Source organism: Papilio machaon, chromosome 15 (assembly GCF_912999745.1).
Source record: "Papilio machaon chromosome 15, ilPapMach1.1, whole genome shotgun sequence".
In the NCBI taxonomy this organism is placed as follows: Eukaryota; Metazoa; Arthropoda; class Insecta; order Lepidoptera; family Papilionidae; genus Papilio; species Papilio machaon.
This window is the reverse complement of record NC_060000.1, coordinates 6,833,722-6,860,204: the sequence shown is the minus strand read 5'-3', so window position 1 is coordinate 6,860,204 and position 26,483 is coordinate 6,833,722. Positions and strand designations below refer to the sequence as shown.

The window sequence follows — 26,483 nt, the reverse complement described above, 5'->3', positions numbered from 1 at the left end:
TACGGTTTTTTGTTTCTCCTGAAAAATTTGATTTTTCCTATTACGGGGTTATTCGGTGGGGGCTTCGATATGGTCTTAACCATCGATAAACTGTACAACACTTACACCGACCCTATTTTGGCCCAACAGTCAACTGTCAATGTCAAAATCAAGTTACGTTACGTCAAAAAAGTTTTTGTCTTGTCGGGTGGAGGTGGCGGGCTTTTCCTTTCTGTTTATGATTATTTCTATTGAAAAGTTTTAGGTATTTTTTAAGATAAATAGTTTAGACCATATTTTTATCGGTCTGTAAAAGTTAGAATTTATAAATTCAATCATTAGAGTTTTACAGTACTTGATTATCATCTTATAAATAAAAACCGGCTCGAAAATGTCTGATTTTCCCGACCCCGATGAAGAATACGAGCTTATGTATTCAGACGAGCTTGAATTAATGAAAGAAAATGAAGATAAAACAGGTACCTTTAGAATATTACACTAGAAAGTTAAACCTTTATTTGTTGAAGTATGGTAAACAAAAGGAAAAAACATTGGTACATGAAACTGGTTCAAATAAAATAACAAATTAAACTTTTATCTTTTCTAGATTCTAACCCAGTTAAACAAAAATCTCTACCAGCAAAACGAAGTTTAGATTTTTCGTCCCATATATCCAAAAATACAGATCTGCAAGAAAAATTGGAATCTAATACAAAAGACAATGATATTAACTTGACACCTAGTTTGCAAAACATGGAAGAAGTCTTGGCACAAACAAATGTGCCCAGTAAAAGAACTGCCGAGGATTTATTTGGTGACATAGATGATATAGATTTTGACAATCTTGAACTACCAAGTAAAAGGCAAAAGACTGATGAGGAAAATGATTTTGATTTAATAAATAAGATTTTGGAAGGAAGAAGACTTAAACAATTGCTTACGGAGCCTGCAAGTGGTAGGAATATGAAGACAAAAGTTAACTTTGATGTCAAGGAAAATATATCAATCAATATTCCAAAGTAATATGATTTTTTAATTGAAAAATGAAGTCAAACCTTGTGACTTAATAATTCTAATATAATTTTTAAGATAGAACTTTATTGAATCAGTTAATATTTTAAATATATTGTTTAAAATTATAAATTGTAATTTTCAGATGGCCATTTATGCCGTTAACAAATTCAGATGGGGATCGTATTTACATAAGACTGGAGTCTGAAGATTATTGGAATAAATCTTTGGAAATGGACACAGAACAGTTGTCTTTAAGGTCTACTTACTCATCTGCTTGGGAAGAGGCACAAAAAATTGTAAGTATCATTATTATGTATATATAATTTGCTATTGTGACATATATTACCTTTTTGTTGTTGTTGCTGTATATTTAAATGTCAATACATTAAATGGTACTAATTTTATAAAAGCTAAAGTTTAGATGTAAGGATAAATGGATGTTTGAAGTTATCTCCCGAATGGCACAGTTCTTGATGAAATTTGGCACATATGTAGAACATAGTCTGGAAAAACACATAGGGTACTTATTAAGTTTTTTTTTATGTTGCGCGGACAGAGTTGAGGGCGTCAGCTAGTAATAACCTACAAAATGAACTAGCTATAAAGTGTGAAAATGGTTTGAAATTCAGTAAGCACATTAGATGCACATTCATTATACATGAAAAATATGTATATGGATGTCATTTATTAAGTCACTCCAATAACATACATAGTCATTGAGTCAATTTTCAAGATTTTTGTAATCTATATATATAAAAGAAAGTCGTGTTAGATACACTATTTATAACTCAAGAACGGCTGAATCGATTTGACTGAAAATTGGTGGGCAAGTAGCTTAGAACCAGGAAACGGACATAGGATTTTTACCCCGTTTTCTATTTTTTATTCCGCGCGGACGGAGTCGCGGGTAAAAGCTAGTAAATTAATAAATGTAGAAGCATTAAATAATTATTACAGTTAGAGAAAAAGGAGCAAAAATCATTGAAAGAAGATGATACACCCATGATAGATATAGGAGAGCATAATACTTGTTTGTGGGTAGAAAAGTACAGACCTAGTTCATATATAGATCTATTATCAGAGGAACCTGTCAACAGAGCTTTATTACATTGGCTGCATTTGTGGGATAAGGTAAAGAGAATTTTTTGATAAAAACTAACACTTTAGTTATTTTCTTCGTAGCAGTCAATCTACTAATATTTCTAGTAACATTTCGAAATTAGTTGATAGCGGAATTCCAATCAATAACCACTAGATCCGTAACTCTCGTATTGTTACGTATCCTTAACCACTAGTGATCTGTGAATTGAAAAAAAAAACAAAGTTAAAATATTAAATATATAATATATATAGTTAAATTCCAGGTAGTGTTCAAGAAAGAAGTGAAAACAAAAGACCCACAACAACGTACCACTTTCAGCAAGCGAGCTGGACAATTTCAACTAACCAACAAGTGGAAAGGTAAAAAGGAATCTGAACCGGAGATAGATGATGATGGAAGACCTCATCATAAAGTAGCACTTCTATGTGGACCACCAGGAGTGGGGAAGACAACTTTGGCACACTTACTGGCGAGATTGGCTGGTAAGTGTTAACATGTATAGCATTTAAAAGGTTAAACGTCATAGATCCCCAATGAGGGTCTCGGAGCCTACCCTAACTTAGGGGTGACTAGGCCATAGTCAACTACAGGCCTAGTGCGGGTTGACTTCACACATATCTTTGAATTACTTCTCAGAATGTGCAGCATCACGATGTTCTCCTTCACCGTAAGAACGTCGGATAAATGTACATATGTAAATCGAAAATCGAAAAACACATTGGTACATAGCAGCATTCGAACCCAGGACCTGCAGATTGCAAGTCAAGTGCTTAACTCCTGAGCCACCGACGCTCTATTGCCATAGATGGTTTTAAAAAGGATTTATATAAAAAAACAATCTATATCTTAATAAAATACTTTTTTACAAACATTTATTTATATTTTTTGTAATCTCAAAGTCCTGATGAAGACAGTATCTGAAATTAGTAATTCAAATTATTTACGAATATTTTCTGTTTTGATTTGTGTATAAGGCATGGAGAAATCAACTAAAATTGATGACCTGCAGATCAGCTGATTGCTCATATGTGTGAATCAGAACAGTGAACTGACTTGCAACTCAGCTTAATTTGTATTTGGATAGTTTGAGCAATGCGAGTTGCGAGTCACCAAGTATCTCGTGGCTCTTTTTAATTTCATAGATATAGTACATTTTGATGAGCAATGAGCTGCCTTAAGTTGTTGATCCGCAGCTCAATGGTTCAAGTTTATGTGAGCTGAACTTTTGTACTGATTCGGATCTAATTTATAGATAGCTGTTGTATATTATCAGGTTACAGGCCAGTAGAGCTGAATGCATCAGATGACAGAAGTACAGAAGCATTTAGATCAGCGTTGGTGAGTGCCACCTCAATGAGGTCGGTCATGGATGTTGATAAAAGACCTAATTGTCTTATACTAGGTTAGTGTAAACAAAATAATAAGTGCATTTAATATTTGAAATGATAATGGCCAAAATTTAAAGCCTTTTTTGTTCAGATTCTTGTTCTCTTAGTATTCCAAACTTTTTCTTATGAGAAAATGAAGCTAAGTGCATGTGTATTTGGCAGGGAAGGTGACGTGTAGTAAAGGAAAGAGTCTCTATGACTTTTCTGTTCAATAAATTTCATCCGAAACCTTATAATTTACAGCAAAAAAGGTTTTAACTGTGAAAAATATTAGTATAATACAATCTTGTAATGTTTATTTTGTAATATAGATGAGATAGATGGTGCACCAACACAAACAGTGGAACTGTTGGTGAAGTGGTGCACCACAACAGTAGCGGAGGGGGCCAAGAAGAAATCCAAGACTCAACCACTGCGGAGACCTGTCATAGCTATATGTAATGACTTGTACGCTACTTCTTTAAGACCTTTGAGGTTTGTTTACAATATTTATATTTGAAACGTTGTTTTTTTTTTTAGAACGCAAGTTTTTATGTTTTTTTTTTTATTTAATTTACTATCTTTATTATTTTTCTTTTACCTGTGTTAAGCGAAACTTTTCTTCTATCTAAATGAATTTTTTTTCCCATTTTTCCAGCTTATTTTTTTAAATTACGATAATTTTAGTACATCTTGGATCGATGGATGTATGGCTGAATGTTACAAGCACAGCAATTCTTTTTTTCTTTTTAACACACTAATCTCTATAGGTTATTGCTTGGAAATAACAGCTTTTCCTTAGTTCCGACTTAAAAGCGCCAAAAGTTACTGACCACTTTACCAATCACAACTGTCAGCGCCAAAATGGAGAAAATCAAATACGCACAAAATACCATGATCTACACCCTTTCCATGTATAAGAGTGGTTTTAAGTACAATATGAAACATGTCCACAGATGTCTATGGACAGGGGTCGCTTTACTTTCTTGGTGAATTTGCCACCTATGGAAATTGTTAAAAAAAAACTTAATTAGTAGCCTTTGTGTTCTTCCAGACTATGTTCTACATATGTGCCAAATTTTATCAAGATCTGTTTAGCCGTTCCGGAGATACCTTCAAATAAACATCCATCCATACATTCGAACATTCACATTTATAATATTAGTAATATAAAAGAATAATGTCACCTTCCAGGCCAGTAGCGCTGACAGTGACAGTGGGCAGTGTGTCAGCAGCGAGGTTGGCATCACGTCTTGCTGTGGTGGCAAGCTATGAGAGGCTGAGGGTGGAGACAAAGGTGCTGAGTGCTCTCGCCACACGAGCTGGTGGTGACATACGTACTGCCTTACATGTCCTCAACTTCCTGCGAGCTAAGACTAAGGTATTCTAGTGTCAGTCTAAGTTATGTGCGATTTGTTCAAGTTTATTATACTATACTAGCTGTTGCTCCCAACTCTGTCACTGTGGCATTAAAAAAACATAATAAGTACACTATATATTCTTCCAGATTATATTCTACCTCTGTGCCAAATTTCATCAAGATCTGTTGAGCTGTTCCGGAGATACCTACAAACAAACATCCATCCATCTAAACATTAGCAATTTACGCGTCGCCTGATGATCTAGGTTAGGTCTAGAAAGGTGGGGAGGGGGAAACAGCTACTTAAAAATGGCCATTTTCGAAGTACTTTTAAAGTAAGTTTTACCTTTTTCAATTCTCCAGTAACGCTTGTGGATAATTCCACTTCCTTCGCTAAATCCACTTCACCTTCAAATAATTTCTTTATGGTTTTATGGCTTCAATAATTTATTAAGGTGGGAAGGGAATGTGGACTAAAATTAGGCTTTCGACACACACAGTCATCAAACAAAACGCGAAATTGCTTCCATTTGACGCGTATCTTAATTTATTGATTATAGTTGACAATAAAAGACATAGAGAATGTAGCAATCGGCACAAAGGATACAAGCAAGAGTATAATGCAAGCGTTGCAAGCTGTGTTCACATTGGACGATAGCAACACTGAAGCTTTCCACAGGATCATACAAGCTGCTGGAGAATATGATAGGTAAGTCATACATACACATGTACAGTCGAACCTGGATAAGCGAGAGTCATTGTCCGGCCTCGATAGACAAACTCCATAAGCGAGAAAGTCAAGTAAGAGTGAAACCTTCATAAGCGAGAAAGTCAAGTAAGAGTGAAACCTTCATAAGCGAGAAAGTCAAGTAAGAGTGAAACCTTCATAAGCGAGAAAGTCAAGTAAGAGTGAAACCTTCATAAGCGAGAAAGTCAAGTAAGAGTGAAACCTTCATAAGCGAGAAAGTCAAGTAAGAGTGAAACCTTCATAAGCGAGAAAGTCAAGTAAGAGTGAAACCTTCATAAGCGAGAAAGTCAAGTAAGAGTGAAACCTTCATAAGCGAGAAAGTCAAGTAAGAGTGAAACCTTCATAAGCGAGAAAGTCAAGTAAGAGTGAAACCTTCATAAGCGAGAAAGTCAAGTAAGAGTGAAACCTTCATAAGCGAGAAAGTCAAGTAAGAGTGAAACCTTCATAAGCGAGAAAGTCAAGTAAGAGTGAAACCTTCATAAGTGAGAAAGTCAAGTAAGAGTGAAACCTTCATAAGCGAGAAAGTCAAGTAAGAGTGAAACCTTCATAAGCGAGAAAGTCAAGTAAGAGTGAAACTTTTATAGGCGAGAAAACTTGGACTCTCGCTTATCCAAGGTATATTAGGTACATATAGTCAAACAAGGCTATCTAGCATGATGAGAGTATGTAAAACTTGGCCATAGAAAATTGCATTAAAGAAAAAAATATGTCATGACAGATACAGTACCAATTAGTGTGCAGTTTTTCATCAATTATATTTTATGAACTTCCAATTTCACATCCACGTTTTTTCAGAATATAAAAATAAAATAAAAAAGCAGAACTTATAAATTGTGAAAAAAAAATCGTTCACACCAAGAACTCATTATTCATATTTCCAGATTAGTTGAGGGTATATTTGAAAATTATATAACAGCTCGCGTTGACACCCGTCTCCATATAGCATCGGAGACAATGAGCTGGTTAGGATACTATGACATAGTGCAGGCGTGGACAATGCGGTGTCAGAATTATTCCCTCTATGGTACATTGCCACTCTGTATAGCGCGGTGTCATAGACTGCTCGCTACAAGGACATATCATAAGTTGAAGTTTCCTATGCAAGCGCAGGAGGTTAGTTTTTAGTGTATTATTTATATATAAATGTTACGAAAAAAAGTAACATAAAGTATTACTAAATTAATAAAAATTTCGTGAGATATTATCATTAACTAATATAGAAAACGGCTAAAATACTCACGTACATTTGTCCGGTGTTCTTATTTCTTTCACCGCCCCCTTTGAAAATCAATTATATTTCAGAGCCCCCTAATTTTTATTCAGCCCTAAAACTTAAAAACCACAATTTCATTACTTTAATTAATTTCAATGCCCCCCATTTTTTTTGGGCCCCTTATAGCCCCCTCCTAGGTTTCAAACGCCCCCAAGGGGGAGTTATCGCCCACTTTGGGAAACACTGTTCTAGCCCATCGGGCTCTTCGTTGACTGGCCCTCGATGGGCTCGAAACTAGTCGGTGCCGACACCGAATTAATGTACGTGAGTATTTTAGCCGTTTTCTATATAAGTTAATACATTATTACTTTGCAAAATCTTTTATATTATTTTAGAATGTTTTAGTATATTTTTAGCGTTTATTTGATCTATCTTATTGGTTTGTACGTTTCAGATGTACCGTAAGAAAGTAGAACTAGATAGCATATTGGTGTCAGTGTGGCGAGGCAGTGGACCTCACGTGGTCAACAATAGAAATGCATTGAAATTGGATGTGATACCACTCTTACCTTATTTATTGACACCCACGTTACGATCTGCTAATATACAGGTATGTTTTAAACCTTACTTTATCAATTTTCGCTCTCAAACTACCTTAGCATTTTATTTATGCACTGGTTGATATAAAACATTTAATGTCTAATGTAAAAAATTAAAATACATTAGTAAAAATTGTATGCAAATCGGTTAATCCGTTTCTGAGATTAATGCACACAAAGTCACAGACAAATCTCCTATCTTATATATTTTAAAATAACTATAAATTATGTAATAAGGAGGCAATAATAGCGCCCCCTTTGTGTAAAAGAATTCGATTTCAGCGCCCCCTTTATTTCAGTTGTGCAGTGAGAGCGAACGTAACACAGTACGTACTTGCGCAGGCGCATTGTGTGACTACGGGCTGAGATACGTGCAGCAGCGTGCGTCTGACGGACTGTATACATATCAGCTGGAACCTGATGTATATAAGATCGCTTTTATGGGTAAAATATATTTAATTAGTAAAAACGTGGACAAAAATAGACAATTCTTAAAAAAAAAACAGCTTAATTTTTTTCTTTTTTGAGTAAATTTAATATTGTTGTTAATTTTATTATTCAAAAGTTATCGAGAATTATACGTTTAGTATTTATTAATTTGTAAGCTAAATTTTTAGAAAAGATTTTTTTGAATTATGGGGCACTAGATGGCGTTAGTCACATAATTCTGAGTATACATAAAACAAGCGATATTATTTTGTGATAGCTTTAAATAAAAAATGTGATTAGAATTAAAGAATAAGGTCTATTTATAAACTAGCTGTTGCCCGCGACTCCGTTCGCGCGGAGTTAGAAAAAAAACTTAATAAGTAGTCTTTGTGTTCTTCCAGACTGTATTCTATTTTCGTGCCAAATTTCATCAAGAACCCTTGAGTCGTTTGGGAGATACATTCAAATAAACATACATTCATCCATCCCAAAAATTTGCATTTATAATATTAGAAAGATTAAAGCTTTTATATTTCTTACTAGCTGTCGCCTGCGACTTCGTCTGCGCGGAATAAAAAAAATATGTAGCCTATATGTTCTTCTAGACTACGTTTTATATCTATACCAAATTTCATTAGGATCCATTAAGCCTTTTTGGAAATACCTTCAAACTCTACTTCATTATCCATCCATCCATTTAAATTTTTTAAATTTTTCTGTCATAAGAACCTTCCCCTGTTGTCAGGGGAAGGTTCTTATTGTTATTGTTAACAAACACAACAAAATGTGAAACCGGTCCAGCCATTCAGATTTCTACTTCTAGATAAAAAAATGAGTGATTTTTTTCACATTTGTTTATTTCTTTATTGTTTTTTATTCTATTTAGGTACGGAAGAAAGAATAAGACCTCAACCAGCGATACGACAGGCTATAGCTAGAGAACAACAACTTGAAATTATCAGGAGAAACGAAGAGATGGTAAGATTAACTTTCACTCCGTTGCTCGTTTGCCCAAAAAAAAAAACAAAAAAAAACATCGATATATACCAACAGAAACGCCTATTTCTTATATATATGTTACAGAGGACTAACTTTAGTCCTCTTTCCCTTCCAACCCTATTCTTATATTGGAAAGGATAATGAATTTGATAGTGGAAATGACGTGGAAGGAGAAATTTTGTTTTTTTCATTATACATCTGTAAGAGTTGATTCGCTAATTCGGCGAATTCAGTTTACCAATTACTAGTTTGCGTTATTTATATGCAATATAAACACTAATTTCATTTGATGAATTCATGGTAAAAATTAAAAAAAATATATAAAAAAATTGTCTTTTTTTTGGTTTTAATAAGTAAATATTTATATTATTAGACAGCAAGAGTAAAACCAAGGAAAATTGATGAAAATATTAAGAAAATGGAAGAAAAGTTAGTATATGTTTCGGAAAAAGAATCTCGATTACCAAATCACTTGCAACGTTTGAAGCCTAAAAGTATTGAAAAACGTATTCCTCAGGTGAGTGTTTTATCTTATATTTTATTTAAAATATATATATTTTTTTTATAAATACAGTCGAATCTGGATAAAATAGAAACTTCTATAAGTTAATAATTTTCCAGTCCTAATTAACTCCATAGAAACTACGGTGAAAAAATATTTTTAATATTATAAATGGGAATGTTTAGATCAGTGATTGTCAAACTTATTTCTTTCACCGCCCCCTTTGAAAATCAATTATATTTCAGAACGCCCCTAATTTTTATTCAGCCCTAAAACTTAAAAATCACAATTTCATTGCTTTAATTAATTTCAATGCCGCCCATTTTTTGGGCCTCTTATCGCCCCCTCCTAGGTTCCAAACGCCTCCAGGGGGGCGTTATCGCCCACTTTGGGAAACACTGGTTTAGATAGATGGATGTTTGTTTGACGCTATCTCTAGAACGTCTCAACGAATCTTGATGATATTTGGCATAGATGTAGAACATAGTCTGGAAGAACACATAGGCTACTAATAAAGCTTTTTTTTTAATTCTGCGCGGACGAAGTCGCGGGCGACAGCTAGTACTAAGCGAGAAAAATATCAAAGTCTCTTGGACTCTAAGTTATCATGGTTCGACTGTAAACTGAGTAGTTTCCGTGACAGTGAATTTAACGTATGTTCTAAAAATTTACATATGTTACTGATTTAATATTTGTGAAAAGTGTTAAATTTTTAAGTAATCCAGAAAAAGAACATTGTTTTATCCATCCATCCATCTAAATATTCGCATTTATTATATTAGTAAGATTTACACCCGATAATTTTTATTTAAAATATCAGACTAAGTTGAGATCAAATCTTACTTATATAAATTTGAATCTTTGGATGGATGGATGGATGGATGTATAGATGGATGGATGTTATTCCAGAATCACACAACGGATCTCGATACATAGATGTAGGTTTTAACATAGAAGAAGTCATTGACTACTAATAAAACCTTTTTTTATTCCACACGAAGTCGCGGGCGACAGCTGTGCTTTATATCTTGCACTAATTTTACTTTATAATGATGTCTTTTTCATAGTTTAATATGTTGGTACTTTTTTAATCACCTGGGAGTCTTATAAAAGACTAGAGAATGACAAAATGTTATGAAAGACTTCACATAACGTTTTTACAACCGCACATACGATTTCAAACGCAAAGAAGCGTTTTCAATTGGCCATGTCATTCCTATTGCTTCATTAGGGTTGGCAAATTGATATAATACTTTGCAGAATAATAATTTTAATATCAGTTACTAAATCCAATTTCTTAATAAACTATAATTATTGTTATTGTTAACAGCATTTTAGTTTGGTTGAATATTTCTTGAATTTGAATACGAAACTAGGTTTAAGAGACAATTTTAAGTTAATCTGATGTAAATAGTAATTTATAAAGTTGTTTAACAAACTTAGGTCAGTTAAAAAAATAAAAGTATAACTTTTTTTTAAACTGGCAACCCTTGGTTAGAAACACGTTAATATATTCCATCAAGGCAAGTAAACTGCAATCTGCGCGCCGGCCATTCAGTCCAACGACAAGTATTGTCGCCACAAAACTCTATTTACCTTATCTTGCCTATTTGCGTAGCATGTTCACTGCTTTATGACGGAATAGAAACGAAAGAAATGTACATTACTAGCAGTTGTCTACGACTTTGTCCGTGCGGTATTAAAAAAAAAATACAGTCTATGTCAGAGATCCCTAAACTATTTTAGACAAGTGATCCCTTTTTCAAAATTAACTGTTACCTCAGACACCCATGGCCAAATTACCTTCTTTTAAAATCAATTATTATTATAATTCATTCTGACTTAGGTCAATAGAAGAAGACAGAGTGAGAATTAGCAATGCTTTAACTTTGGAAAACACTGGTCTATGTCATCCGGGGATGTAGCTTCAAAACAGTGAAAGAATTTTTCAATTCGCTTCAATAGTTTCGGAGTCTATTCGATGCAATCAAAATAATAAACAATCAAATAATTTCTAATATTAGATTATCTTTGTTTCTCAACATGCTAGATGCTTTTAAAGCTAAAAAATTCGACATCTATATATATATATAAAAGAAAGTCGTGTTAGTTACACTATAACTTAAGAACGGCTGAATCGATTTGACTGAAAATTGGTGGGCAGGTAGCTTAGAACCAGGAAAAGGACATAGGATAATTTTTACCCCGTTTTCTATTTTTTATTCCGCGCGGAATTTATTGTTATGAGGAGGGAAGAATCGCATGTGGTAAAGAGAACGTCAAGTATGAGTGTGGAGGTACACCAGTAGAGGTAGACCTATGAAGTGATGGATGGATTGTGTGAAAGGTGACATAATCAAGAAGGGGGTGACAATTGATATGATGGCAGACAGATTGATTTGGAGGACGGAAACCTGGTGTACCGACCCTACATAAGTAGGACAAGGCCAAGGAGATGATGATGAAACTGTTACTGGTTGATTTCTCATCCTAGTCAAAAAATTGCTTAAACTTTGTCAATTTAACTTCATTTTTTATTAATATAATACTCGCTGTCAAGTCTGAAAACTGGATTCGCAATCCAATCTGTAGCTCATAAAATAATGACTGTCAAAACACAGCGCCTCCAATTTGTGATTCCCTCTTAGGTTTTAATGATTTTTTTGTCAATGGCGACACCCGCCCACGTAAATATTATAACTAATCAAAATAAAAGGGTTGCGGCCGTCTCTTTTAAAAACACCATAAGAATTTCATTGGAGGGTTGTTTTTAAAGGTTGACGCACACTAAGACTGAATTTATTGGTTGAAAGTTTGAAAGATACGTACTTAATCTTACTTAATAATAAATGCGAATGTTTAGATGGATAGATGTTTATTACAAGGTATCTACAGAACGGTTGTATGGATCTCGATGACATTTGGTATAGATACAGTCTGGAAGAACACATAAGCTACTAATTAAATTAAATTTTTAATTCCTAGCGGACGCAATTGCGGTTGACATCTATATATAAATAAATTCACGTAGTTTAAATCTAATAATGTTTTTAACATTTTTTGTGGTTGGGTCTCCGCGGCACAAGCCTCCTAAAACAATATCATGTAATAATAAAAAAATAATAAAACATCATCTTGATGTCTCGTTCATCATTTGCATGTTCCCTTAATTAAAAAAAAATAAAAAAAATGTTAGATTTTTTTTTATTTTTTTTTATTTTTAACGTTAAGTGTGGGTCTTGCTTTATACAATTTTCTTACAAGTTTTTCTTTCCCGTTAATGGTGAGTATCGAGGGTCGGGTGGCGCACGTCAATTCTCGCCATAATCTTCTGTCTTATCAAGAATATTGTTCATTTAACTTTTTTTACATTCACCTCGGTAAAAATTAAAAAGGTTTTTTAGGAAGTAATTATTAATTGAATACTGCAGGTTTTGAGAAATTATAAACTCCTTTTAAATCAAGAAACATCATCGTTATAATACTTACTAATATTATAAATGAGAAAGTAAATCTGTCTGTCTGTTTGTCCCTCTTATTATGGTTGCAATAAGCTGAGATAAATATTTCGGCATTGAAATTTCACTGGACTGGATTGGTACATATAAAAAAATCGCTGTTTTCCGTATTTAAGGCGTGACTGTGTTTTGAAATGTTTATTTGGTCTGTTTGAACACATTATTCGCTAAGTCACGTGCGCTCTGCGGGTGAGCAGTTAATACTGGGTAAATTTATTTGTCGGGCGTGGCGACGCACGCCGGGGTAAAAGTCGAGTATGTCCAATGCGTTATACTATGACCATTTCAAATAGGCGCGTTTGTATCAAATTTGAATCATTTTGTGAGAGAATGTTGTTCTTTATTTAATTTCACTCAGTTTACATATTACATTTTGTAACAAATTCCCGTTCGCGGTTCTGTTATTGTAACTTCACCGATCCCGTAAGTGACATAAAGCAAGGGCAGGGATGGTGAACCTTTACATATCAACGTGTGATTTTGTGATTATTAGGAAAATTTCGTAGCGTTGTAGTGCATAATGAATTTTGTTATCACTCGTACGTACCTAAAATATTGTGTCGGGTGCCATTGGTTCACTATCCCCGTACTGTAAAGAATAATCGAAAAGCGTTTGTGAATAAATAAGAGAGGTATATCAGGACTTTGCTGATGCGAAACTTGTTATCTCTGCCTATCCCTATAAATTATGGGCGTGAATGTTTTTTCTATTGAAGCCGTTAATTTGCACGGAGTGTAGTTAGTGTTCCGTACATTAGGCGGTAATCGCGTGCAATAAATCCGGAGCGGCGCCGCCCCGGCTGAACAACCCCCTCACCCAAACCCCGAACCTCCCCAGCCGGTAGTAAATTGAGGACGTCGTCTTCCATTTCTATTGTGATCTGTATATTAAAATGTTAGCTTATGAGATTGTACGTTTTATTTAAAGTGATAGAAATCTATTTTATTTATAAAAAATTTAATATTTTAATATTTGGAAAGATTTAGAAACTTTTAATAAATTTATACAGAATCCATAAATCAAAGGAACTAAACTTAAATGTTAATATTCAGTTAGTCATTGTTGAAATTATATTAATTATTTTATTTTGTATAGTCGTGTAAAAATCAAAGTAATTGTGAAATAAAAAGCTTTAGTTCAGTTGATAAAAAGTTCAAGTGGATAAAAAAAATCCATAATCCCATCGTTCGAGTATAACTAAACGACATAAAAACGACGGCGGGTGGCCGTTACGTTCCTTTATCGGGTAACGGCGAGCATTAAGGTCTCGACGCTCGTAATAGAGGCAATAACACTCAGGCGCGGAAGGAGTTCGCCCCAGTGTAGCGCTGGGTAAACGAATATGCGGCTAAATTGCCGGATCGTGCGCAGATGTGATTGCGAGGGCCGGATACGGGCAATCATCAATCTACGCCCCCGGCCCCCGCTCGTATATCACGCTCACAATGCTCGCAGGAAGTTCTCGAGAAGAAAAACTATAGGTCATATCCTTCCTGGGGGGCGGCCAATCGGAAGCCTTCCTCGGGGGCGCCCCCGCGCAAGGGTTATTCGGTTAGGGTGAGATTTTTCCGCGTCCCGACGCTCTGTCTCTCGCGGATTACCGGCGATAGTGATGCCTCCTCTACTGAATTATTTATAATAGTTATACGTCGATGAATGCAGTGTCAGTATGCTGTTGGCAGGGCTATATGTACATCAGTTTACTACGACTCATATTATTTAAGGCTCTTGTGATTTTTCAAAGTGATCTTTCTCTCTTCTAAGATTATTGTAGTCCCTTGCAAAGTTCTTTTCTTTATGTACAATAGAAACTCAAAAATATTCAGTGATCAAATGAAATATGCTAAAGAGGATGCGCCGAAGGAAAAATTATTCTTAACAAATGTTATTTTGTCGGGTGTAAAATTTTGTAGCGCGAGTCCCGGCTGAGGCGAATTGTGAATTAGACCGCCGCCGCGGGGCGCGGGCGCTTGTTAGCTAGTTTTTACTCCGCAACCCCTTTGTACTGGTATTGCATTACGGTGTTATAGAGGCGGGCTATTACTCTATGATGTATTACTTTTGACCTGTCTGCATTTTTATATTCTTTGCCTAGGAACAATATAGTGATTAAACAACGATTTATAAAAATTTACTTGTTTTTAAAGCAAGTTCGAACTTAAAAAGTATTTGAAGTGATAAATATCGCCATATCAGTTGCACGGTGAGATTTGACTTTAGAGAAGTCAGGCGTAAAGTGGAAATATTCTGCTTAACGTCCTGTAAGCGTAGAGTGAAATGTAAATTTCTTTTTTTGTATTAAATTTCCTTCGTACTATTAATATGAAGAAATATATATATATATATATATATATATATATATATATATATATATATATATATATATATATATATATTTCTATTGGTAATAAAAAAATGACAGGTCATCAAAGTAAAAGTGTACAGTCGTATCTCATGGTAACCAAATGTCTATAGAAATAAAAAAACGTGAGCCGTCATGGGACGCCTGGCAGATGTGAGACATCGTGTATGTACAAGTAATATGCAAAAAATATAAAATATTATAATTAAATAAATAAATATATAATGATAATGTAGTGATAATGATAATAATAATGTATACCTCAGTATAGCGTGGCGATCCGTCGCCACACCGTACACTTTACTACACATAATATATATGTTATACCTTAGTATAGCGTGGCGACCCGTCGCCACGGCGAACGTCGCCACGCCAACAATTCGGTTTACAAGTGATCCTATAGATGTTTCACATCAAAAACAATTGTTTACACTTGTTAATTTGATTAAAGGTATAATGTAAAAATGAATATAAAATTAATATTTTTTTAGTCAAAAATTTTTCCAAAGCGTAGTCTTCTAAATATGCCAAGATTATAGAGCAAGTACATAGTTTATTTAATTCAGTACTGCAATACAAAAATAAATTTTCATTTGTGAATGCGGTGTGCTGTAATATGATTGTCGGTTGCGATCCCGCGCGAGCTCGTTACACTATTATTTGAATTTGGAAACGAACGGCCCACTCACTCCTCTGCCTCCAGGCGTTTTGTTACTCTATGCATATTTCTCTCTCTATATAATTTATTGCATTTTTTCTCACTTGATTCCTTTGAAGGTTGATTTAACACGTTTTCGAGGAAAAAAATGAATAAAATCTATATATATAAAAGAAAGTCGCGTTAGTTACACCATTTATAACTCAAGAACGGCTGAATCGATTTGACTGAAAATTGATGGACAGGTAGCTTAGAACCAGGAAACGGACATAGGATAATTTTTACCCAGTTTTCTATTTTTTATTTCGCGCGGACGGAGTCGCGGGTAAAAGCTAGTATTTTTATAAAACTCAGGTCTCATTTATCCTTATGTTGATGTGAATACCGTTTTGGCGTTTACAAAATGACATTTATTATTACAGTATTAGTGTAAATAAAAATTCTTTTTTCTTTGTTTTTTGTTAATTAAAACCATATTTGTTGGATATAATATGTTTAACTATACTTAAGATAATTCAGTATAAAATGAAGGTCACGTAAACGTGTATTTTAAGAAGTTTTTTAACAGTCCTTTATAATATCACTAGCTGTCGACTTCATCCGCGCGGAATTAAAAAAAAAAACTTAATAAGTAGCCTATGTGTCCTTTCAGACTTGTTCTACATCTTTGCCAAATTTAATTAATATCTGTTGAGCCGTCTCGGAGATACCTTCAAACAAACATCTATCCATCTAAACATTCGCATTTATAATATTAGTAAGCTAACGTCGACCAAGAACATAATAATGTCGCTTGAAATTACAAACAATGAATCCAATCCCCTTCCCCTAACTTTGCATTATTGTAACTAATCTTGTCACAAATCCTACTACGATTAGGAGGCGGTTACAATTCAAATAGGCTCAAATAATGCGGTTCCAAAAATTAAACATGCGGATAATTTACAAAATTGACGTGAACACGCCATATGTGTCGCCCGCGGCGATGCCTGCATCATCGTCACCCTTTACCGCGCCTTGTGCATGCAAACAGAACGGTACAATAAAAAGCAAATGTTATTTTGTTCATATTTTTGGTATTATTTAGCGTTTGAACAAGTTTGTTTGGAGAAAAAAGTAGAAAAATCATGACACATGTTTTCTACACTAATGTTATAAAGAGTAAATATTTGATTGTTTGTTTGTTTGTACAGAAAAAGCTACACTATTGAACCGATCTCGAAAAATTATCTCACTGTTGCGAAGCTACACTATTCCCGAGTGACATAGGCTATATTTATTACTAGTTTTTTTGTTCTAGTTAATTTTAAATCCAACTGCTAGTATTTGATAAGTCAAAGTATCGCATTTATTTGTCTTGGAAGCTTTTTAGTATCACTATCTAATATATAAAATTCTCGTGTCACAGTTTTCGTTCCCGTACTCCTCCGAAACGGCTTGACCGATTCTCATGAAATTTTGTGAGCATATTCAGTAGGTCTGAGAATCGGCCAACATCTATTTTTCATACTCCCCCCCATTTTTTAACTGCGCGCGGACGGAGTCGCGGGCGACAGCTAGTATTAATATATTTACGTGTAAATAATTAATTTTACTTTAATATTTAAGGAAATTTATATGTGAGGAATATTAAATTTAGCTGTTATCAATAATTAGGTATTAAAAGATAAGAAAAGATATAATTAATGTCTGTTAAAATATGGTGTGTGGTTGTGACCACTAATCATAAGTTCAAAGCGACAGTTGCCGGCATAAAAACCATTATGAGCCTAGACTTGTTCAAACATGTTACATATGCCGACCCTATCTGATTAACACAAACAAGTTTGAATAGCTATCGGTGGTAGACCACGCCTTTGAGCTCAAAGCAAGCGCCCCAGGCTGTACTGTACTATACAAAATGGTCGGGTTAATTGCAATTTGTTGTTGGGCTTAGACTCTTTTGTCCAGATTTTTTGGTAACTCTTTCTGTTTGTAGTTTTCCTGAAAGTTGTAAGGTTTTAAAACTTTTGATAAAGTACATTACAAACCAATTCAAAGCTTTAATAATGTGGATGAAAGATGCAGCGTGGATTTCTAAGACCAAAATCTGCGTTTGAAACATGTTATTATCTCTGTTTTGTCACTATAATGACAAGGATGACGATATGTTTTATACAGAAATTTTGGCCTACAAATGAAGATAACTCGGTTACATTATTCATTTGTGGATAATAAGTACTTCAAACTTTAAACAACTCATAAAGTAAATTACGAAATTCCAATTCAATAAGGAACATTTGCGAACTCGAGTTTTTATAAAATTTACATTATAATTTGTTATTGACGCTTATAAGCGATCGATCATAGAGCTAAAGTGATCGGGGAATACCCATTATCAATTTGTAACAGTAACAAATTGTTGTCGGTGAATATAATTTGTGTAAGAGCCCGATCGAACCTTGCTAAAAATAACCTCATTGGAAAATGCATACTTATTTTAAATTGAGAAACTTAAAGCACTTCTAAAATATCAAAACGAACTGTCGCCCGCAAATCCGTTCGCGCGGAATAAAAAAAAATAATTAGTAGTCTATGTGTTCTTGAGATATATGCAGCCGTTCTGGAGATACCTTGTAATAAACAACCATCCATCTAAACATTCGCATCTATATATATAAAAGAAAGTCATGTTAGTTACAATATTTATAACTCAAGATCGGTCGAACTGATTTAGCTGAAAATTGATGGGGAGGTAGCTTAGAACTAGGCGACGGACGTAGGCACTTTTTTACCTTGTGTGCATTTTTTTTATTTCGCGCGGACGGAGTCGCGGGTAAAAGCTAGTTTATAATATTAGTAAGATTGTGAATATTAATATTTACTTGTATAAAGAAGCGAGAAATTATATTTAAGAGCCATTCAAATCTATTACTACAAATTTGCTACAAGTTTTATTACGAACTTTTTTCATTTTTGTACTTAACTCTTACTTCTCTAGGGATATTCTATGAGTAGAATTTTTATTGATTTTCTTTTTCTTTTTAAACCAATGTTTATATGGTCATACTAGTTGTCGCCCGAGACTCTGTCTGCGCGGAATAAAACATATAATAAGTAGTCTATTTGTTCTTCCAGACTATGATCTACATCTATGCCAAATTTCATCGAGATCCGTTGAATCTTTCTGAAGATACCTTCAAACAATCATCCATCCATCTAAACATTCGCATTTATAATATTAGTAAGATGATAATGGCGTCTTTCAATCGTAAACAATACATCAGTAAACAAAAAATAAAAAAAACAATTTTAAATCAAAATATAAAGCAAATAGGAAGACCATTACGATATATGAGTTTCCTTTTTCTGACCGCTCGTGAATTGTTTATAGGCTTAAAAGATATTTAACCTGTCAGTCAGTACTTTTGCTTCACTTTTATTACCTTCAAGCTAAAGTACTATCGTAGTAATGATGTCAAAACGATCTTTGAATAAAGGGTAGACAGTGATAAAAGAAAAGGATGCGTTAGTGAATAATAGATGTTTAAATACATGTGAAGGTTAAAGAGTTTTTCCTTTAAAGTCTTTTTTGTTCATAGAATAATATATTATATATTAGTTAAGTGACCATACGAGCCTCTGAATATATATTTATGACTTGATATTTGGGATAATATCACAGTAGGTCTAATTGACCATAATTTCGAAGAAATTGTGAGTTGAAATTGCGTTAAAAGAATATATATTTTTAAATTTTGGATTGTCATCATCATCTCCTTGGCCTTGTACCACTTACGTAGGGTCGGTGCACCAGGTTTTCGTCCTCCAAATGAATCTGTCTGCCATCTCCATTGTCACCCCCTTTCTTGATCATGTCGTCTTTCACGCAATCCATCCATCTCTTCCTAGGCCTACCTCTACTGGTGTACCTCCACACTCATACTTAATGTTCTCTTTGCCACGTGCGATTCTTCCCTCCTCACAACATGCCCATACCACGATAAGACCAGACGACCAGTGCTACTTTCAGACTTCGTCTAAAATACTCATTTCGAATCCTATCGTATTGTATCTATGCAATACTATTGTATAGTAAATCATTGATAGGATCTTTTAGGCCTCGATTCACCTTTTCAATTAAACTTTCTAAACAATCTTCTATATAAGTCTATGTCGTAAACACAATCTAAGCGTACCGATGGCTGTATTTACGAGTGGTAACAAATAAGTATCCGGCTTGGCCCAGCCCGAGGCTCTCAAGTTGAAACAATGAAAAATGACCGGCGGAAAATTGCGCGGATTCGCAGGGATCCGCACCCAGAGTTACTACAAGATATTGTAGGGGACGGACTCGATTTATATAACTGCGGTAACGTGAAATTTGGTAGTAGGTAATATAGGCGTAATTACAATTCATAACGGAAACAAATAGAAGATAAGATCTTAAATGAAATTTATTGTCATTCATTGAAATAAATAATGGAAAAAAAGTTCATACAATTTTTTTAACGATATATTTAATTTATAATTTTGTCTGTGATAATATCTAATCATGTTTCTAAAAGTCTCAGAAATATAAATCCGATTTTCGGTACAAATAGAATTTAACGATTTGTTAAGATGTGTGCCAACAAATATCGTATAAATTGTTTTACATTCTACTTTATAGCTCTAATAGATTGAAACTATAGTTGCCAATTTAAAGACATACGGATGCGCCTGAAATAATGTGTAATTTGCAGAAAAGTGTAAGATTCGTCGTCGTCGCCTGAGGCGGCCCTGTCTCGGCGCGCACTCTATTTTCCTATTTGCGCGGCAGATTGCCTCTGATTGTATTGTTTGCGGGGCGGGGCGAATTGATACCTAGTACACCCCCCTTTCAACCACCCCCCACGGTGCATCCGAGTGGAAAAATATCGTCTACAACGCGAAATATCTATGTTTGAGATAAATATTTGAGAGTAGAATGAATGTTTAAATTTGTTTTGCGTGCCCAAGCGTTACTTGTGTGATGGATATAGCATTTTGGATTGCATTTTAAACATTAATCATTGGATCATAAGCGTGAAAAAGTAAATTTTTTACACGTGTTTTATTAAACAAGATTTTGTTCGTAGCAATGCCCGTAGCACCTTCTACGCAATTCGCATAAAGTCTCACGTTTACTACGTAATTTGATAATAATATTAGTGGTGTAATTCAAAACAATCTTCTTTTTATCTTTACACACTCGTAACGTAATAAAGTTCAAGTCTCGGTTCGCTATAAATCTGTAAACATTGTTAGAGCTATAAGGCGGATCTCGTCTCATGATTGACAATATCGCCGAAGCTTCGTAACATACCGCCGATAACTTTTATGAGCGGCAAATTGTGTTTATACCTATATGTAACGATTTATCTCAACCGCTGGGGCAGGCTGATAGAAAATATTGCGACAAAACAAAATTACTGTATGGTACAAGTTTGGAGTGAAAATTCTATTAATATGTATGTATTTTCTCGTAGTTACCATCCCTTCCTATTTCTTATGTTATGAATTACTCTATCATATCGCAAAATACATAATAATGTAGGTAAAATTTAACTACGCAAAAAATTTTCAAAACGACTCAAAGATAATTATAACTACATACACTGTATGAAATAGTCTACACAGTCGGGTGATTACTTAGAATTACTTTAAAAAACGTGCTAACTGTCTACACGCCGAGTAAAGGAAGACGTCGAGCGTGTCGAGTGGCGTTTCAGTGGTATTTCAGTGGCGTTTCAGTGGCGTCAGTGGTCGTTGAGGGCGCGGTAACGATGTAGGGCCGCCGCGGCTAACGACCGTCGCGACTGCACTCGTCTAATTGGAGACGACGCCGCGGGCGCAGGCTCTGCTACGACTACAACACACTTATGGTTCTCTGGTACATCTCTATTTTAGATCCACCAGATAAATACATTCGAAGTTTTATAAAAAAAATTAATGTAATTTATTTTTATTCCTCAGGTACATAAAGATTTCTTCGGAAGAATAGTACCGATGGCGCAGATACAGCGACAAGGTAAGATCAAATTACATGAATAAAAAAAAGTGTTATAAAAACCACTTATTATATCCCTAATCCGCAGTATATTAGGCTAAAGCGAATTCATTCGCAAGTAGTGAACGTCGCCCGGCCATTATCACATAACGTTAATCACATGTCGAGTTAGCGGCGGGTCTATTATTTTCAATTACCCGCTCGCGCCGCCAGGAAGGGTTGTTAATATTCATTCCCCGACACTCGCCCGAGAATCGAACACCTGATCCCCTTACCCCCGCACCTCGCCCCCCGCAGCCCGCCACATCCCGATTGTCTACCGTTCTCATATTAATTGCGTATAATTCGGTCGCGAATGAGAAATTTTAATAGACATCAATAGAATTGCCTTTGGTGACTTTAGGATGTGTACACACTAATGACCTTTATTTTATTAACCTTTTTCAAAGATGTTACGGAGATTACTTAAACAGTGGTAGACGACAGCAACAACAACATCAGTTGCACGAATTGGCCTCGCTCAGTGAAATACCACGACCAAACAGAAGACAGGCCTCAAGTGGAAGCAATTCCGCGTTTCGTCTGATGAGTGCGGTGCCGGAGGCCTAATTTTAGTCCTCTTTCCCTTTCCACCCCTTTTCTTATAAGGAAAGGATGGGAAGGGGAGGCGGATTTGATGAAGGAGGAGATGCATAGGAAGGTTAAATATTCTCTTTTTGTGCGTCTCCTCCTTCGTCGATTGAGGGTAGGCAACGCATCTGCAATTGCGAATGTCTATGGGCAGCGGTCGTTTCGCCATTTCGGCGAATTCATGTAGCCGCTTGCTCGTTTGCCACCTTGTAATATAATATATAAAAAAAACAACGTCTACATTCGTAGATATTATGTAGATTTGTACATAGATGTCTACAAGTAGAATGTACACATCTACGAGTGGATCGTAGAAGAGTTCTACGTTATCAGCTACGTATGGACTACGATTATCCGTAGCATTGTAGATGCCGGAAAAAGGTTACAATCTACGAACGACAATTGAAACTTTACATTAGATTTTTAAACCCATTTAACTATCGGTTTTAGTATTAGCAATAAAATAAACATTCAACATTATGGAGATGACTTTGGAGGCGGGAGGAAGTTGTAATGAAGGCTATATGTAGTAATTGTTTCTGCTTCCCCTCGCTCTCGCCCCCGCCCCCGCCCACACCCGAACAATTCAACTGAGCTATTTGATTTAACAGTCGGATTAACCGCCCGATTCTAATCACTATGATGTTTGTTTGACTCTACTAAATTTTGATAATTTTAACTTTTAATTACGCGATTTACTAAAATGAAGCGAGCTTAACAATTTTCATTAATGAATGAAGTAGACGTCATTTTACAAAAAAAATCAACTAAGATGTGTTATGCGTAACTAACGCAAAAAACAGGATATTACACTGGTAGGTATAATTTTTAGAGAAAACGTCTCTGGTTTAACGAGATCCTTATAGCATAATAGTTTCGTGTTGTTTTATTAACGTAACCCTTTAACGTAAACCGAAGAAAACATTCCAGTAAAATATTAAATTTCTTTTTTAATTTCCCGCGTATGTCACGCGCTATTAAATAATAATCACCGTTTTAACTAGGAATTTAAAAATAAAATTAAAAAGAATCTCTTAAAATACATCCGTTTAAAAATGGTGTTTATTTTATTCATGCATTTTTGTCCGGGCCTTAAATGAAACGCAAACGAGCTTCAGCGACTGAATAGTTAAGTGGGGGGTCTCTTTTGAGAACGGTGTATATTAAAATACCTACGGCGAGTCGTTATTAAAGAAAGTAGGTAAGCGCACACGAGATTACATAATGCGATAGCGTTGGAGAAGCGTCGCCCCGCGCCAGCGCCGCGCGGCACAATGGATGGCAATTAACTAGTGCAAACATACCCCCAACCTCCATTCCGCACCCCCCGAACGCCTGCCCACCCGGCGCCCGTGATTATACCCTTGTTAATTTTGTTTTAGGGTTATCTACTTAACTTTGAATGGAATTGAATTGTTTTAATTTGTCTTATCAGTCTTACTACGATGGATGGATGGATGGTTTTAGATATTATTTGTTTTCGTATAACTTTGTCTAATTATCTTATGAATTTTGTATTATGTTTTTGGCAGAAGAGGTTATTTCAAATTATTTTGGTAACTATTTCTTCATTTTAGGACTGAGACTTTTAGGACAGAGATTTCATGCTTATTAATTGTAAGGCAAATTTTTAAGCTCACTTTTTTTTAGTATTCAACTGCAAATCACTTAGAAAAATAACAAACTGTGTTTGCTACATATAAAAACAAAGAATTATATATAACTAAATTTCATGTGAGTCGTAGTTCCAAGACTCCATTGTGAGGAAAAAATTCTTCCATACAATAATATTATTTGTTGCCCACAGAGGCGTTACCCGACGTGATATCATCCAGCGGTGTGTTCTACCAGTACAGGGAGGGATTCAACAACGCCGTGCGACGGAATGTGCGCCTCAGAGATTTACTTTAAAAGCTCGTCAGTTAATATAAACTCACTATATTGTACATATATCTAGGTTTGAAACTAGTTCAATGAAATTGATAGTTTTTAACATATTTAAGTAATGTTGCGTTCACTATTAAAATTGTGAAAGAAACTAAAATGTTAGACAAAAAATAATTAAAATGTTGTGATATAATAAAAATTATATATTCGTGTATAGTTGAACATTGATAAGCGAAGCACTTTTGTAAGCGAGAGTCCCGACGGTCAACCTCCACACGTGAGATACTCGGATTAGAGAGAAACATCTAGAAGCGAGAAAATATCGCGGTCCCTCAGTCTCTCGTTTTTAAGGTTCCACTGTACTCAATAATAGTACACGTAAAAGTCTTAATCTTTTGAGGTAAGTCCGTTTTAATTTCTAGTAGTTAGAAACATCTCTCAAATTTTACCAGGATTCTTTCAATATCTGAGCCGCTTATTTTGAAAGTGGCCTAACTCCATTTATCTTCAAATCGAGATATTGAAAGGTTTGCGTTTCAATGAATTTAAAAATATACGTATAAGATACTAAGGAGTCATACTGCTTAAGCGTATCTAAGGATGTTAAATTTAAAGTTCCTGTTAAAATAGTGGCAATTATTAAGTAAATAACGTGCGTTTTCTTATCAAGAATGGAGTTGGGCCACTTTCAAAATTAACAGCCAGATTCATTATAAAATTTGAAGGTGCCCAAGTCCATTCAACATAATTTAAGATGTTTCAAATAAAAAAAAAGAATACTGAATTTGTTTTGCATATGTTGAAAACACTTCGGAAACATAATTTATGCGATTCAAAACATTTTTTAATTACAGAACATAGAAAATTACAAACATAAATTTATTACAAAACAATTTACTAGACTACCCCGACGTGGTAATAAATTCAGAACTTTAAAATTTTCATTTTCATTCATGGATGTCTTATAAAAAATTTTAGATGGTTCATTTCTGACAAAACGCATCGAGCATATTCTTAACCAGTTTACTGATTCTCCATCAGAATTTTTTACTCTTTTAAAAATTGCGTCTTTTAATAATTTTGTCGATACAAAATCTTCCTGTCTCATTTCATTTAGAATAAAATTATTACCCTTCCGACACTTTTTAATAATCTTGGGGAACGTACAGTAAATTATTTTTTTAATGCCATTTCTACCACGGCAAAATCTCTATCATTTGGTAAAAACGAATGTCCTGATATTAAAAATTTATGATCTATAATTTCTATATTATTATCCAAAGCTTGGACAATTTTCAACCACATTAAAGCTTCTTTAATGTTTCTATTTTGCCCGGTGCACATGTCACTGTAAGCTGTGATGTGTTTTTCACTTCTTAATTTTTTAATATGTTTTAAGATGCATGAAACAATAACTTGATGTAACTATAAATGGAGTTGGGCCACTTTCAAACTACACGGCTCAGTTATTCAATTAATTCGGAAAACTTATGTGTAAAAAATGTATCGTATTTTCTCTGAATATAAGCAATCTGAAGTGCTTCACTGATAAATAACATGAAGTTGTACATGTTACTATGGTAAGCGGCAAAAAATTGAAAAACGGGGTTAGGTCACTTTCAAAATAAACGGCTCATCTATTATAAACCAAGTATTAAGTAATCTTTTAGTATTTGTTACAGGTGTTTAGTATACCATTTGTATTAATAAAACCAGTTCTAAGAAGTTGTTAAATATGGTGTTCAAACAAACTCTTGTAATAAATACATCAGTCGCTATATTTATGAGTTTAGTTGGCAACAAACAAAAGACAAACTGCCCAACTTTGTAACAACTCCGCGTTTCTTGTTAATTATCTGATGGGATTTCTAATGATATGGGAACTGTTTTAATTTTAATGATAGCTTTTGTAAATTTAAATGATTTATAGCTTTTTAGAAAAAGTGTTTTTAGCCATCTATCAAAGGAGGAATGGACAGTGTAATTTTGGTAGTCGTCAGGGAGAAATTATTCTTTTTGGTATAGAAGATTTCGAAAGAAAGAAAAGGTTTGTCTTTCGAATTAACTGACACAACGTAATGACACAACGTATATTTTTTTTTGAA

General features: G+C 34.5%; 1 protein-coding gene across 1 annotated transcript; it reads left to right on the top strand.

Annotated features, from left to right (window-relative positions):
- The first annotated feature begins 189 nt into the window (after positions 1–189).
- Positions 190–24,538, top strand: LOC106713105 (chromosome transmission fidelity protein 18 homolog). Its single transcript, XM_045681187.1, has 16 exons — positions 190–458; positions 587–998; positions 1,136–1,289; positions 1,951–2,124; positions 2,358–2,577; positions 3,369–3,497; positions 3,795–3,957; positions 4,657–4,843; positions 5,383–5,531; positions 6,452–6,683; positions 7,238–7,393; positions 7,682–7,826; positions 8,698–8,789; positions 9,184–9,327; positions 21,828–21,882; positions 24,299–24,538. The coding sequence occupies exons 1-16, from the start codon at positions 371–373 to the stop codon at positions 24,400–24,402; spliced, it is 2,604 nt and encodes an 867-aa protein (XP_045537143.1). The 5' UTR covers positions 190–370; the 3' UTR covers positions 24,403–24,538.
- Positions 24,539–26,483: the final 1,945 nt, after the last annotated feature.